Source organism: Cnephaeus nilssonii, assembly GCF_951640355.1.
Source record: "Cnephaeus nilssonii genome assembly, chromosome: 4".
In the NCBI taxonomy this organism is placed as follows: domain Eukaryota; kingdom Metazoa; phylum Chordata; class Mammalia; order Chiroptera; family Vespertilionidae; genus Cnephaeus; species Cnephaeus nilssonii.
This window is the reverse complement of record NC_137075.1, coordinates 79,659,851-79,674,615: the sequence shown is the minus strand read 5'-3', so window position 1 is coordinate 79,674,615 and position 14,765 is coordinate 79,659,851. Positions and strand designations below refer to the sequence as shown.

The following is a 14,765-nucleotide window of genomic DNA, read 5'->3' as shown; positions in this document are numbered from 1 at the left end:
AGACCTGAAAAAGGAAATCTAGAGAAAACTAAAAATAACACTTTTTCCCAGCAGGAGCAAGCTATGGGAACCCAGTTCTACAAGGTGGAAAATGTGTCAGCCCAGAATATTAAGAATAAAATGTTCTGTATTTTCTATGCTACCATTTAAGTGGGTCTCAGTTTGCAATTTTTTTTTCTAAAAAATATTATAGCTTCAGATCAGTTACACTGACTTCCTGAAACTTCCTAAGAAGCAGAATTGTTGCTCTAGCTGGTTTGGCTCAGTGGATAGAGCCCAGGTTCGATTCCTGTCAAGGGCACATGCTTGGGTTGCGGGCTCAATCCCCAGTGGGGGGGGGGGGGGTGCAGGAGGCAGCTGATCAGTGATTCCCTCTCATCATTGATGTTTCTATCTCTCTGTCCCTCTCCCTTCCTATCTGAAATCAATAAAAATATATGTTTTTTTAAAAGCAGGATTGTTTTTGAAATAGTATTAGCAGGGATATTCTCCCCACTAGAAAGATTTATTTAAAAGCTAACATTTAGGCCTTGTTATGAGACACGACCAGAACAACAATAAGAGACATTTAAAAATACACATAAACCACAATCAGCAAGAACTAAGTGGATAGCTCCAAACACTAAAGCAACAAGTGCAAAGTTTTTAGGTCTGTTGAGAAAAAAGACCAAAAAAAAAAGAAAAAAAGACAGTGGCAATTGGGTCTCTATAAGTCCCTTAAAAATATCTTCCCTGCTTTAATTTTCTGGGTAGGCCACTAGCTGAAGAACCCTGAAATGAAAAGTGAAATAAAGAAAGCCAAGTGTCAAGTATGGCTGAAGATAAGAAACGAAAAAAGAGGACTCTGGAGAGGAAAGTCAACACTCCTTCTCCCTTGTGTCTTTACGTTAGGGTCCCAGAGCGGTGATGAATTAAATGGTGGAAAGTGCCTTAATTTTTATAGCTCATTACTTCCAGAAAGTTTAAATGCTATAATAGAAGAATTTACTAACCACTGAAACCTAAATTAACAGAAACTTCCTTGAGTTGCAGATGCCCATTTCTACCATGGCCATGAGCTACAAGGTCTGGGGACAAAGTGAAGCAGAAATAGGCATTTGGAGAAATATCCCTGATCCCCAAACAGAACTACTCATGCCAAAGTTACACCATCCTCCATCAACATCTTCTAAAATCTAAGGGAAGAAATATCTCAGTCTTGATGTTGGAGAAAATACCCGAGTGTCAACGAATGTAGTAAGACAAAGTAGCAGTAAACGATTAAAATTTCTCAAGTCATGACCATAGATACTAGTAAAATAGTCATAGCCAATTAGTTCTGAACAGACACTGATGAAGCTTTAACAAAGTTACTACTGGCATCTAGTGGGTAGATGCCAGGGATGCAACTAGATATCTTACAATGCACAGGATATCCCCCCCCCCACAACAAAGAATTATCTAGCTCAAATGTTAATAGTGCCCAAGGGTGAGAAACCCTGCTATTGGACAATAAAACGCTATTTGGGGCGTTATCTTTTCTTTCTAAGGGGCAAACATCAAAGTGGGAATCATTTATCTCAACCTGTCAATGTGTGTTTGAATCTGTAAGGACAAGAGTCTGTTACTATCAGTTTCCTCCAAGTTAACATTTCCCAAACAGTTACAAAAGAGCCTAGAATAGATAATAGAAGATGCACATCTGTAAAGAATCATATTACCACTGAAGAGTCCTAGTCAGAGGACCCCTAACACTCAACAGTCACCCTGATATCTTTTGCCCAAAGTCTTGTACAATTATTCCTGAAAAAGTCCATTACAAATACAATTCATTCTGTTTAAGATGATGGATCATTTTCTAATTTTGGAACTTTAGGACTGAGAGAAAAGCATTCCTAAAATATGACCTAACAAAGACATCTCAACAGAAGCTATAGGTAGACAAAGAAGGCAGTAAAGGAAATTTAACTACATGGAGAAGACAGCTACATGAAAACGAAGCTGCCCGAGTCAACAAACACTGAAGCTTAGAGTAATCCTCAAATGATTCTTAAAAGGTCCACAGAGCACAGCTTTAGTAAGTGATCAGTAATAAATAATACAAGAATAAACTGTTTCTTTTCTTTTCTTTTTTTTTTAGAGAGAGAGGAAGGGAGAAAGAGATAGAAACATGGATGTGAGACAAAAACATCAATTGGCTGCCTCTTGCATGCCCCCCTATGGAGGATCTAGCTCGAAACCTGGGCTTGTGCCTTGTGGGAGATTGGAACCCGCGACCTTTTGGTGCATGCGATGAACTCAACCAACTTAGCTACAGCAGCCAGAGCACTTCTGTCATTTCTAAAAGCAAGAAAGGCCAGGCCTTTGTGAGGCGTGTCTCAGATAAGAGCTCTTGGCCTGCTCTTTCTTTCCAGTGGAGAATCCCAGTTTTCCACATTCTCTCCATATTCCCCTTGGGTGATGATCCGGAGGCCTGCTTGGGACTTGGGAACATAATCCGCTCTGATGGCCAAATCTGTGGTTAGGTAGTCCTGAAATAGGCTACCAAAGATACAGTCTGAATAAACACAAATACCACAAGTTTATTCAACAAGTATTTTCCAAGCACCTGTTTATTAAAACTTTCTATGTGCCAGGCACTGCTTTATTACAAGTAATAACTCATTTAATTTTTTTTAAAATATATTTTATTGATTTTTTACAGAGAGGAAGGGAGAGGGACAGAGAGTCAGAAACATCGATGAGAGAGAAACATCGATCAGCTGCCTCCTGCACACCTCCTACTGGGGATGTGCCTGCAACCAAGGCACGTGCCCTTGACCGGAATCGAACCTGGGACCCTTCAGTCCGCAGGCTGACGCTCTATCCACTGAGCCAAACCGGTTTCGGCATTAACTCATTTAATTTTAACAACCTCATGAATTAGGTGCCATATTACTCCAATATACAGATGAGGAAACTAAGGCACAAAGAGTTAAACTAAGTTACCCAGTGGCCCATGGAGGAGGGAGCAGGCCAGCTCCGAGAATACCACCCACAAACAGAGGAAGCTCACAAACAGATCCAACTTGCTCTGCTCAATCCACAAACACCCAGAGCACCTTCACTCAGTGGCCTGCCAAGTGGCAAATCATCTGTCTCTGTATAGCTGGTCTTTCTAAAAAAAAAAAGACTTAAGAAAAATGGCATCAATGAGGGAGCAGGCTCCGTTATAGCAAACAAAGAAAAGGGATAGTCAAACAAATCACAAAATTTAGTGGGCCCCACTATGAAAAGCATACATATGGGAGAACTGTGGTTTCTAGTCTAAAAACCAAATCTGGGTAGTTTTTCTAATACTGCCTAATTTACACCCCTTTGTATAATCTCCTAAGGGACACTTCCCTTAAACCAGGGTGCCCTGTCACCATCAATGTCGATTCCCCTCACTCAGCTCCTCTACTCACATCAGCTTCCAGGATCCATCACTGTTGACCCAAGGCAATGGCTTAATAATTGATGAGGTCAAAGTCCATGGCATAGGCTTTGTTTTTGGTCAAGAATCCTCTTCCCATGACACTGGCAGGCTCATGGCCCTAAGTCCTTCAAATCGTTGCCCACAAATCACTTTGACAATGAGTATGAACTTCACTCCCATAGTGAAAACTACAACCCGATGCCTCAGAAATCTGTCCCTCTTCCCTACTCTGGCTTTCTGTTTCATACCCTCTCACATTTCGGTTTTACCTTTTTTTATTGCCTAGCTCCACCCCTCAGGATGCAAACTATATGAGAAATTTGGGAGGTTTCGTTCACTGTTACAGCCTGGGATTTGGGAGGCACACAGATATTTGTTGAATAAGTAAGTATCCAAAAAAGACACACACTTGCCCTGGCCAGTGTGGCTCAGTTGGTTGAGCATCATCCCTTGCACCGAAAGGTTGCTGGTTCAATTCCCAGTCAGGGCACATACCTAGGTTGCGGGTTCGATCACTGGTGGGAGTGGGTACAGGAGGCAACCAATCAATGTTTCTCTCAGGCACTGATGTTCCTCCCCTCTCTCTAAAAATGAGCAAAAACATATCCTCAGGTGAGGATTAAAAAAAAAGACACTTATCTCTAAACTTCAGACCTCCTCCAATTATCAAACTCAGGCTGCAGCCTTGGAACTCGCCTTAAGGGAGAAATGGGGATTTTCCTCCCAAAGGGAGATAATTTGGCAACAAGACCCAGATTTCCCATAGGGTGGGGTGGGAAAGGCAGAGAAGGAATCTAGGATGATGAACTTTGTCTAGTCTTAGCTACCAGGAAAGTATAAAGGGAGAACAATAAAAGTAAATAAAAGTTAGGAATGGCCTTCTCAGCAGCGTGGGAAGTATGGCAGTGAGAAGATTGCTATAAAGAAAAAAAAGATTAGTTTATGAAATTCCTTTTAAGCAAAGTGGTAAGTACCCAGTAAAGTGAAAAACACCATGTGCCCTGTGAAGACCTTGGTTCTAGTGGAGCCTCTGCCATTAACCAGCCTAGTAACCCATGGCCAAGTTTCATCCCGTTCCTGGCCTCATCTATTTCCTTCGCTGCAGGATGGGATGTGGGGAGGAGGCCAGATTTTGGAGAAATTCTGACTGTGGATCTCATGACCTGCCCTACCTTTCCTCCCTCCAAGGAAGAGAGTTTACAATTCAAACACTACATCAGGGAATAAACTGCCCAGGGCTTGCAAATTTGTCCCCAGAGACCCAGATGGCAACTGAGGAAGCTGACCGGCAAACTTGGGAATGAGGGACCCTTTCCCGAGACTCCAGGATCCCTGGCTGCAATGTAAGAAGTTCGCTTACCTTTCCTCAAGAATATCCTTGGCCCAGCAAAAGAGCGAAGGTGGGACGCCCTGCCCAGAGCCTCTGTAGCCCAACCTAGTCAAGCTGTAAGAACCACATTCCTGCTCAGGTTTCCCCAAGGGTCAAATGAGATGATTTGTCTAAAAGATAACGAATCAATCATCCGTGTATACTTGAACCACAGTTGTCCTCGAACAACACAAGGATTTGGAGCACTGCCCCACACTGTCACAAATCTGAGTATAATCTTTTATTCCCCCAAAACCCAAGGGTCAGCGGCAGCACGAGGCGCTGGGACTGCACTACCCCGTGAGCCAGGCAGGCGGCCCCTCCTTGCAGAGCTCCCCCCCTCTCTGAGGAACTGTGAGCACTACCAGCTCCTACGGTCAAACTCGCCATGAAAGTCGAGGTGCCAACGTGTGGCAGTGTCTGAAAGAGCCATTTTAAAAGTACGTTAGAGAAAAATCTGCAAGCACAAAGAGGCCTTAGTCTTAATGCTCCTTTGTGAACGGTGTTAGCAGGAACTAACTGATTGCTCAACCCTGGGGCACTGTACAGGTTAGCTATGTTAACTCTGAGCATGCTGGGGGAGAGCCTTTCAATACCCAAAACAGTCTTCTCCAGAAAAATGCTTTCCACCCCTATGGCCACATTACTGCCATACTGTTCTTCAATGGTGAGCACTGGACTTAACGCTGTAAGTGGTTCTCAACCTTCAAGGTGCATGAGCATCACAGAATGAGCTTTTAAAAGATTGTTAGAATACTGAGTCCAGTAGCTTATTGATAGCAATTCCAATTAAATCAGTCTGGTGTGAGTACCAAGCATTGATACTTTTTTCAAAAGCTCCTTATAAGCGTAAGTTAGTAAAAACCACACTGAAAAAGATTGGCAATTTCTACTAAAGCTGATCACACATGTCCTATTACTCTGCCATTCTACTCTTAGTTATGTAACCTACAGAAATGTGTGTATTATATGTTCCACCAAAAGACACAGAAAAGAATGCTCATAGCAGCACTATTCGTTCATAACCACCAAAAACCAGGAACCCAAATGTCCATGGATAAGTAAAATAGTGGCATACTCATATAGTAGAATACAATAGAGAGTAAGTGAACTACAACTTCATGCAATGTGGAATCATCTCATTGATCAGAAGAAGCCACACAGAAGACTTTATCCTGTATGATATCATTTATATCAAGTTCAAAAACAGGCGACACTAGAAGTCAGTGTTAGAAGGCAGGATGGTGTTTCTCTCGGGCACTGAGAGATTACCTTTGTGATTACCTTTGTGGGGCGGTGACTGGGTGAGAGTGAGAGGAATGCCAATGGTACTTCTCATCTGGGTGCTAGTTACTCAGGTAAATTCAGTTGTGAAAAATTCATTGAGCCGAAACCGGTTTGGCTCAGTGGATAGAGCGTCGGTCTGCGGACTGAAGGGTCCCAGGTTCGATTCCGGTCAAGGGCATGTACATTGGTTGCAGGCACATCCCCGGTGGGGGGTGTGCAGGAGGCAGCTGGTCAATGTATCTCTCTCATCGATGTTTCTAGCTCTCTATCCCTCTCCCTTTCTCTCTGTGAAAAATCAATAAAATATATTTTTTAAAAAATTCATTGAGCTGCACACTTATGATAGGTGCACTTTTCAATATATATTCACATTTAAATATATATTCACATTTAAATAAAAAGAATTAACAAAAAGGTAGCTCCCTGAGATTTTAATGTGTAGCTAATGTTGAGAGCCATTGAAATAGATCTTAAGGCAGTTGTCTAAAAGATAATGAATCAATCATCCATGTATACTTGAACCACAGTTGTCCTCGAACAACACAAGGATTTGGAGCACTGCCCCACACTGTCAAAAATCTGAGTATAATTTTTTATTCCCCCAAAACTTAATACTGACAGTAGTCTCTCAGTATCCGAGGGGAATTGGTTCTAGGACGCCTTCCTCCCCAGGAGGCTTTCAAAATCTGAGGATGCTCAAGGCCCTTATATAAAATAGCCTAGAACCGTGGTCGGCAAACTGCAGCTCGCAAGCCATATGCGGCTCTTTGGCCCCTTGAGTGTGGCTCTTCCACAAAATACCATAGCCTGGGCGAGTCTATTTTGAAGAAGTGGCGTTAGAAGAAGTTTAAGTTTAAAAAATTTGGCTCTCGAAAGAAATTTCAATCGTTGTACTGTTGATATTTGGCTCTGTTGACTAATGAGTTTGCCAATCACTGGCCTAGAAGAATGCATACAGTTGGCCCTCCGCATCTGCGGATTTCCAACTGCAGACTGAAAATACTGTTTTCTATCTGTGGTTGGTTGAATTCAGGGATGTTCTGAAACCCAGGGAATATGGATAGCTGACGTATCTTTATTGAAAAAAAATCTATATGTAAGTGGACCAGCACAATTCAATCCCTTGTTCCAGGGTCAACTGTAGTTACTAATTATTAACACAGCTCATGTGTACTGAACACTTACTTTGTGCCAGGAGCAATTCTAAATGGTCTTCAGTTAATAACTTGTTTAATTCTCCAAACAACTCAATGTCCTTGATATTATGTTTACTTTACATCTGAGGAAATTTTGGCACGGTGAGGTAAGCTAATTTGCTTAAAGCCACAAAACTAGTATGTTCTAAATGAAGGTTTATAGGTGTTTATAGATATAGACATAAACAAAACAATGCATGTGTTTGCCCTTATGGAGCTTACAAACATACTTAATTTGCTCTTCACTCAAAACATATCCAGTGAGCACCTATTCTCAGCCTGCCAAGAAGCAAACCTAAATTATCTCCACAAACCAGTCTTTCTAAAAGGAAGCTTTCATCACGAAAAAGCCACTGGTAAAGAAAGTAGGTTTGAATATAAATAAACAACAAATGAAGGTCAAACAGAAACAATGCAATTCAACAAACCACATGTTGAGAAGCAATCTGATAAAAGTATTGTGATTTCTAGTCTAAAAGCCTGGGGTTTCTCCTCATCAGTGTGAAAGAATCACCACAATCTAATTTACACTTCACTTTCTCCAGGAAACAATCACTTTGCTCCAAGGTGGGTTTCACCACCACCGACTCTATAATTCACTCAAAAATCTCTACTCACAAAGTTAGGAGTTCATAGGAGTTACTGATGCCAACTACAGCAGTTACAAAATAACTGGTATGGTTCAAGGTCCCAAGAGCAACCTGCTGCCCTAACCAGTTTGGCTCAGTGGATAGAGCGTCAGCCTACGGACTGAAGGGTCCCAGATTCAATTCTGGTCAAGGGCATATACCAGTAGGGGGTGTGCAGGAGGCTGCTGATCGATGTTTCTCTCTCATCGATGTTTCTAACTCTCTATCCCTCTCTCTTCCTCTCTGTAAAAAATCAATAAAATATATATTTTTTAAAAAGAGCAACCTGCAAGAGGACATGGCAAAAGTAGGTTTACAGTTGTGACTATGTGAAACTGTTTATTCTTGCATTATTTTCCATAGAAACTACTGTAAACCTATTTTTGCACCACCCTGTATGTCCTTCTCTCTTCTAGTCTCATCTTTCCCCACTATCACCTCCTAAACAAAAAGTAGAGGGGTATTACTTCCTGGGAGTAAGTCTGGCAATCATATCCACTAGGTATTCCAGTAGGGATAACACAGGAAGAAGTCAAATGGAATATGGAATATTGTCAAAATTCAAGAGCCAAACTAGAATGTAACTCTAGGACCAGGACACGGAGATGGCTGTTAGTGGAGCATTAAATTGAAGGGGAAATTAAGCCCCTGCACGGCAGGCATGGCTCAGTTGGTTGAGCATCGACCTATGAACCAGGAGGTCAAGGTTAAATTCCCCCTCAGGGCACATGCCTGGGTGGTGGGCTCGATCCAGTGTGCAGTAGGCAGCCGATCAATGATTCTCTCTCATCATTGATGTTTCTCTCTCTCTCTCTCTCTCTCTCTCTCTCTCTCTCTCTCTCTCCCTTCCTCTCTGAAATTAATTTTAAAAAATATTTTAAAAAATTGAGCCCCTCAGCAAATGACTCTGGTGTAGTGGGTAAAGAGACCCTATGTTACCTCCAAATCATAGGGGAAGGAGGAAAACTGGATATCTGAGTTCTGACTGTGGTGCTGCAGGAAGCCCCAGCTATTCTGTCTTCTAGTAAAGTTGTCAGCAGCTGCACTTTGGGGAGCAGGGCGGGCCAGGGAAGAGGACTGGTCCCAGAAGCCCCGTAGCCAGCGGGCACAGCCACAGGCAGCCCATCTGCAAAGGCAGACTGTGCCCGGAGCCCCTTTCCTCAGCTACAGGAGACCAGTCTTCCGACGTGAAGGGCTCAGGACAACGTCCTTCCTCCCCACCGTGCTGGTCTGGTTTTGCGCTCCAGGTCTCCCTCCCGCAAAAAAAAAAAAAAAAAAAAAAAATGGGTCCATTGCTGCTGACCTGCCCACCCTGCTCAGAACCCTTGCCTGCAGCCCAACGCGCCCTGACAACGACAGGTGCTTACGTGGAGACCACGTTCCCGTTCAAGATTTCCGCCGGTGCCATGGCCTTTAATAGTCCGCTGCCCACGACGAATACCGCCAAAGTCAAGGCTCGACTCCCTTCACTACTGCGGACAGCCCAGCCCACGAGGTTAGCGACCGCCAGGGAGGAGCTTGCTTCTGCGCCTGCGCCTGCGCCCCCTCCGCTCCCGGACGTGCCTGCGCGTGCGCAGTCCGGAAGAACGTGTTTCCCTTCTCGGGGAGGAGCGAGGAGTCAGAGGGTCTGGAATGCGGCGGGAGTTTCAACTCCGCGATGCCTGGAGGGAAGGAACGAGTGGCTGGTGGAAGGAGTCATCTCAGAGAGCGCCTTCGTGTGGGGCGGGGAACCGCTGAAGCGGGGGTGGGGTCTCTACTCCAGCCTATCGGGTGCGGAGGCGGAGGGGCGGTCTCGCGGGCGATCGGTTTCGCGGGCGCGGGAGCCCGACCGTCTCCCAGACCCGCCTGGATACAGGGGCGCAAGTCCCCGGGGGTCACAAGCGTCTCGGGGGGACTCCCGCGCGCGGATTCTGCGGTGGCGTTCCCGCCCAACCACGTTATCAAACTGGGGCCCCCTCCCCAAGGCTGAGTCGGAGGGTCTGGGTGGCGCCCGTAACTTGAAGATCTCAGGTGCCTGAGGCTCGGCCAAGGTGAAGCCCCGCCCCGCTGTTTTAGGCCCCACGAGCTGCAGCGCCTCCGCCTCCGCCTCCGCCTCCGTGTCCGGGGTAGCCGCGGGGCTGGCCAGTGCAGGGGGGGGTCGGCCAGTGCAGAGGGGGGGTCGGTCAGTGCAGAGGGAGGGTCGTCAGCTTTGCCAGCCAGGCGGGACTGTGTGAGATCCCCGCGCAGATGTGGGGCTGGAGCAGGGTTGGAGGCCTAAGGTAAACTAGATACCTGGTGACCAACCAGGGCGGGCTCGGCCTCCCGGTAGGCGTTCACTCTGGAGCACAGGGAGATTAGGGAGCAGAACTGGAGGACCCCAGGCAGCTGGATGTTGGTGAAGACTGGTTTTGCAAATGTCCTGAGTCCTATGAGTTAGGTTACAGTCATCCAACACAGTTCAGAGATAAATTATTCAGGTCTCCTAAGTCCCTCCCTTCCCCTCTTCCCCCGCATTCTTGAGGTATTATGGACATGAATGTTAAGTTTAAGGTGTACACCGTGATGGTTTTAATACACGTATTTATTACAAAATTCTTACCACAATTAGGTAGCTAAGATTTTCATCCCCTCGCATAATTATCTTTTTTGTATGCATGGTGATAATATTTAAAATTTACTCTCTTAAAAAATACTTTTTTTATTGACTTCAGAGAAGAAAGGAGAGGGAGAGAGAGCTAGAAACATCAATGAGGAGAGAATCATCATCCATCTGCTGCCTCCTGCACGCCCCCTACTGAAATGAACCTCCCAACCCTGGCCTGTGCCCTGACCAGGAATCTGTGACCTGGTTCATAGGTGGATGCCCAACCACTGAGCCACACCGGCCTGGCTAACGTTTACTCTTAACGTTCAAATATATATACAGTATGGTTAATTATAGTCACCATACTGTACATTACTCTCTAGAATTTATGAACTTTATAGTAGGCAGTTTGTAGCCTTTGACTACCATCTCCCTAATTCCCTACCACCCTTGCCCCTGTATTTCTATAAATTCAGCTTTTTTAGATCTCACATTCAAATAATATCTTACAGTGTTTGTCTTTCTCCGACTTCACTTAAGGTGATTCTCTCAAGGTCCATCCCTGTTGTCTTGAAAGGCAGGATTTCCTTTTTTAAAAATAGCTTTATCCATTTATCCATTTGTTACCGTACAGGGGACCTAGCCCTGACAGAGTCTGCCTAGGGCCAGAGGGGAGTGTGTGGGTTCTTGACTTCCTGTAGGAAAGATTTCACAACATGAGTCCAGGTGACTATGAGGGTATGTTTATTAAAGCTGGGGACAGTGAAATAAGGAAGGGCTTCGCATAGAAGAAGCAACAGGAGAGCTCAGGCTGGGCTGCTTTGGCTCACTGGGAAGTCAGGGAAAAGGGGGCCTTGGAGACAGGTTAGCCCAGGTGAGCTGCTGCTGCCCATTGCTCCCCTGGTTGCAAGTCTTGGGGGGTCCCTTAGAGTTTAGGAGATGCATGCCCATGGGGGAAAAGTTGGGGAAGACGAAGGGAATGTGCAGGCTGCTCCCCAGAGGGAGAGCATGAGCTGGCTCCTTTGGCTTGAGGCTTTTATCTCCCTTGCAGGCAGGAATCTTAGGGGAGGCCTCAGGAGGGTTTCAGCAGAATGTTCATCAATTTTCCAGGTGTGCTCTTTCATGGTTGTGGCCTCTACTGATTGGTCAGTACCTGGGCAGGGGGTCATCAGTCATTGCAGCTGGTCCTGGCCTTGCCCACCTGTTTTTGCTGCTCTTCTGGGCCTGGAGCTGACATACAAATGAGGCCTAGATGTCATCGCTATGGAGGTGACCTTCTGTAAATTTCTCAGCCAGTTTTTTCAACTATTTGTCTCACTTTCTCTGTTCCACGTGTCCTGGCTTCCTGGCCTGTCTCACATTGATGGACACTTAGTTTCTATGTCTTGGCTATTGTGAATAATGCTGCAATGAACATGGGGATACAGTTAATTCTTTGAGATAGTGAACTTTTTCAGGTCACTTTGGATTTGACAAAATATCTGGGCTACTTTTATTTTTATTTATTTATTTATTTATTTATTTTAAATATATACATTATTGTTGTTAATCCTCACCTGAGCATATTTTTTCCATTGATTTTTAGAGAGAGTGGAAGGGAGGGAGGGAAAGTCAGAGAGACAGAGAGAGAGAGAGAGAGAGAGAGAGAGAGAGAGAGAGAGAGAGAGACAAACATCAATGTGAAAGAGACACATCAATTGGTTGCTTCCCACATGTGCCCCTACTGGGGCCAGGGATTAAACCTGCAACCCAGGTACGTGCCCTTGACTGGGACTCAATCCTGTGACCCTTTGGTGCACAGGCGGACACTCTAACTACTGAACACCACCAGCCAGGGCTTTATTGATTTTAGAGAGAAAGGAAGGGCAGAGAGAGAGAAAAATATCAATGTGAGAGAGAAATATTTATCCATTGCCTCCCTTATGCACCCTGACCAGGGATAGAACCCACAACCTGGGTATGTGCCTTGATTGGGAATCAAGCTAGAGACCTTTTGGTGCATGGGACGATGCTCAACCAACTAAGCCACACTGTCCAGGGCAATTTATTTATTTATTTTTATATATTTTTAATTTTTTAAAATTAATTTTGGAGAGGAAGGGAGAAGGAGAGAGAGAGAAACATCCATGATGAGACTCATTGATAGGCTGCCTCCTGCATGCCCCCTACTGGGGTTGAGCCCGCAACCCCAGCATGTGACCTTGTCTGGAATCGAACCCAGGAACCCCTCATTCCGCAGGCTGATGCTCTACCCACTGAGCTAAACCTGCCAGGGTTTTATATTTTTTTATTGATTTCAGAGAGAAAGGGAGAGGTACAGAGAAATAGAAATATCAATGATGAGAGAGAATCATTGATCAGCTACCTCTTGCACGCCCCACACTGGGGATTGAGCCCACAACTGGGGCATGTGCCCTAACCGGGAATCGAACCACAACCTCATGGTTCATAGGTCGACGCTCAACTACCAAGCCACACCAGCTGGGCTTATTTATTTTTTAATCCTCACCCAAGAAGATGTTTTCACTGATGTTTAGGAAAAGCGAAGGAGGGAGAGAGAGAAACATTGGTCAGTTGCTTCCCTCACTTGCCCCGACGGGGGATTGAGCCCTCAATCTAGGTATGTGCCCTGACTGGGAATCAAACCTGTAGCCTTTTGGTGCACAGGACAATGCTTCAACCAACTGAGCTATCTGGCTTAGTTGCTTTTATAAACCATTTCTTAGGGTGGCATGTTTCAAGTAATGGCAGAATTTCTGGGCTTTTGTTGGAAGATAGCTTTTGCCTTATTCCTAAATTCTGAGGATATTTTACAGTTGCCCTATATATATGGAATTAGAGACTCTTTTTTTGTTTTATAAATAGTGTTATTGAGGTACAATTTACATACTATAAAATTCACCCTGATTTTAAGTGTGATTTTTAGTATATTTATGCAACCAATGTCTATCTCTCTCTGTCTCTTTCTCTCTTACACCCCTCCCTCCCTTTCTTTCACTCCCTCTAAAAAGCAATGGAAGAAATGTCCTCAGGTGAGAATTAACAAACAAACAAAAAAGTATTCTTTGTGCAGAAACTCTATTTTTACAAGCTTTTTGAGGGTAATTTGATAATATCTAGCAAAACCTTGAATTGTAATTGACCTTGTAATTTCACTTCTAGGAATTAACTCTAGAGTAATATTTACACATATATACAAAGATAAGTGCATAAAAGTGTTCCTCACAGCCTTGATATCAATAGTAAAAAAACAAATCTCCATCAGGATGGTTGCAGTTGTTAAAGGAACAATAGATATATATCTATAGATATACTATAAGATAGCTTTCAAACATTGCTAAATGATAAAGGCAGGTTACACAATAAAGTGTATGATTTAATTTTTATTAATATACTAGAGGCCCGGTGCACAAAATTCGTGCAAGGGGGACGGAGGGTCCCTCAGCCCGGCCTGCACCCTCTCCTATCCAGGACCCCTCGGGCGATGTCCGACTGCAGGATCGGGCCTAAACCGGCAGTCGGGCATCCCTCTCATAATCCGGGACTGCTGGCTCCTAACTGCTCACCTGCCTGCCTGATCGCCCCTAACCACCTCTGCCTACCTACCTGATCACCCCTAACTGCCCTCCCCTGCCGGCCTGATCGCCCCTAACCGCCTCTGCCTCGGCCCCCAACACCGTGGCTTTGTCTGGAAGATGTACGGCCTAATTAGCATATTACTCTTTTATTAGTATAGATTCCAAACAGGCCCTCTGATTACATCATCAGAAGTTGCCTCCTTGTTATTGTCACATTAGTCTATTTTATTCACAGCAGTTATTACTATCTAAAATGATTGTATTTATTTACATGCTTGTTTGCTGTTTTCTTCTTTTTTCACCAGAATGTAAGCTATACAAGAAATTTCCTGTTTTGTTTATGCTTACATTTCTGCTGCTTGTGGATGCAATTTTAAAAGCTAATTTGAGAGGAAAAAATATTTCTTATTTTCCTGGTTTAGTTAGTAAACATTACTTTCATTCCTATGAAAATCAATTTCTCCCTGCTTCATTTTTATCATATATAAATGAAGGTAATGGAGCAGTCATTCTCAACCCTAAAGTCACATTAGAATCACATGTGTAGCTTTTAAAAATATTTATGCTCTTAGGCTCCACTGTAGACCAATTAAGTCAGAACATGTGATAGGGTCAGGGTATCAGTATATATTGAGGTGTGTTTTTTTAATCCAGATGTACGGGTAAAGTTGACAACTCTTAGATTAGATGATATTTGAAATATAATC

General features: G+C 44.2%; 1 protein-coding gene across 1 annotated transcript in view; it reads right to left on the bottom strand.

Moving 5' to 3' along the window:
- The window catches only part of MTHFD1 (methylenetetrahydrofolate dehydrogenase, cyclohydrolase and formyltetrahydrofolate synthetase 1), a 58,408-nt gene extending 48,936 nt beyond the window's left edge, over nt 1-9,472 (bottom strand). The window contains exon 1 of the mRNA XM_079769562.1: nt 9,285-9,472. Within this exon, the coding sequence (XP_079625688.1) occupies nt 9,285-9,325 (41 nt within the window). The 5' untranslated portion in view covers nt 9,326-9,472. The remainder of the gene's footprint in view (nt 1-9,284) is intronic.
- Nucleotides 9,473-14,765: the final 5,293 nt, after the last annotated feature.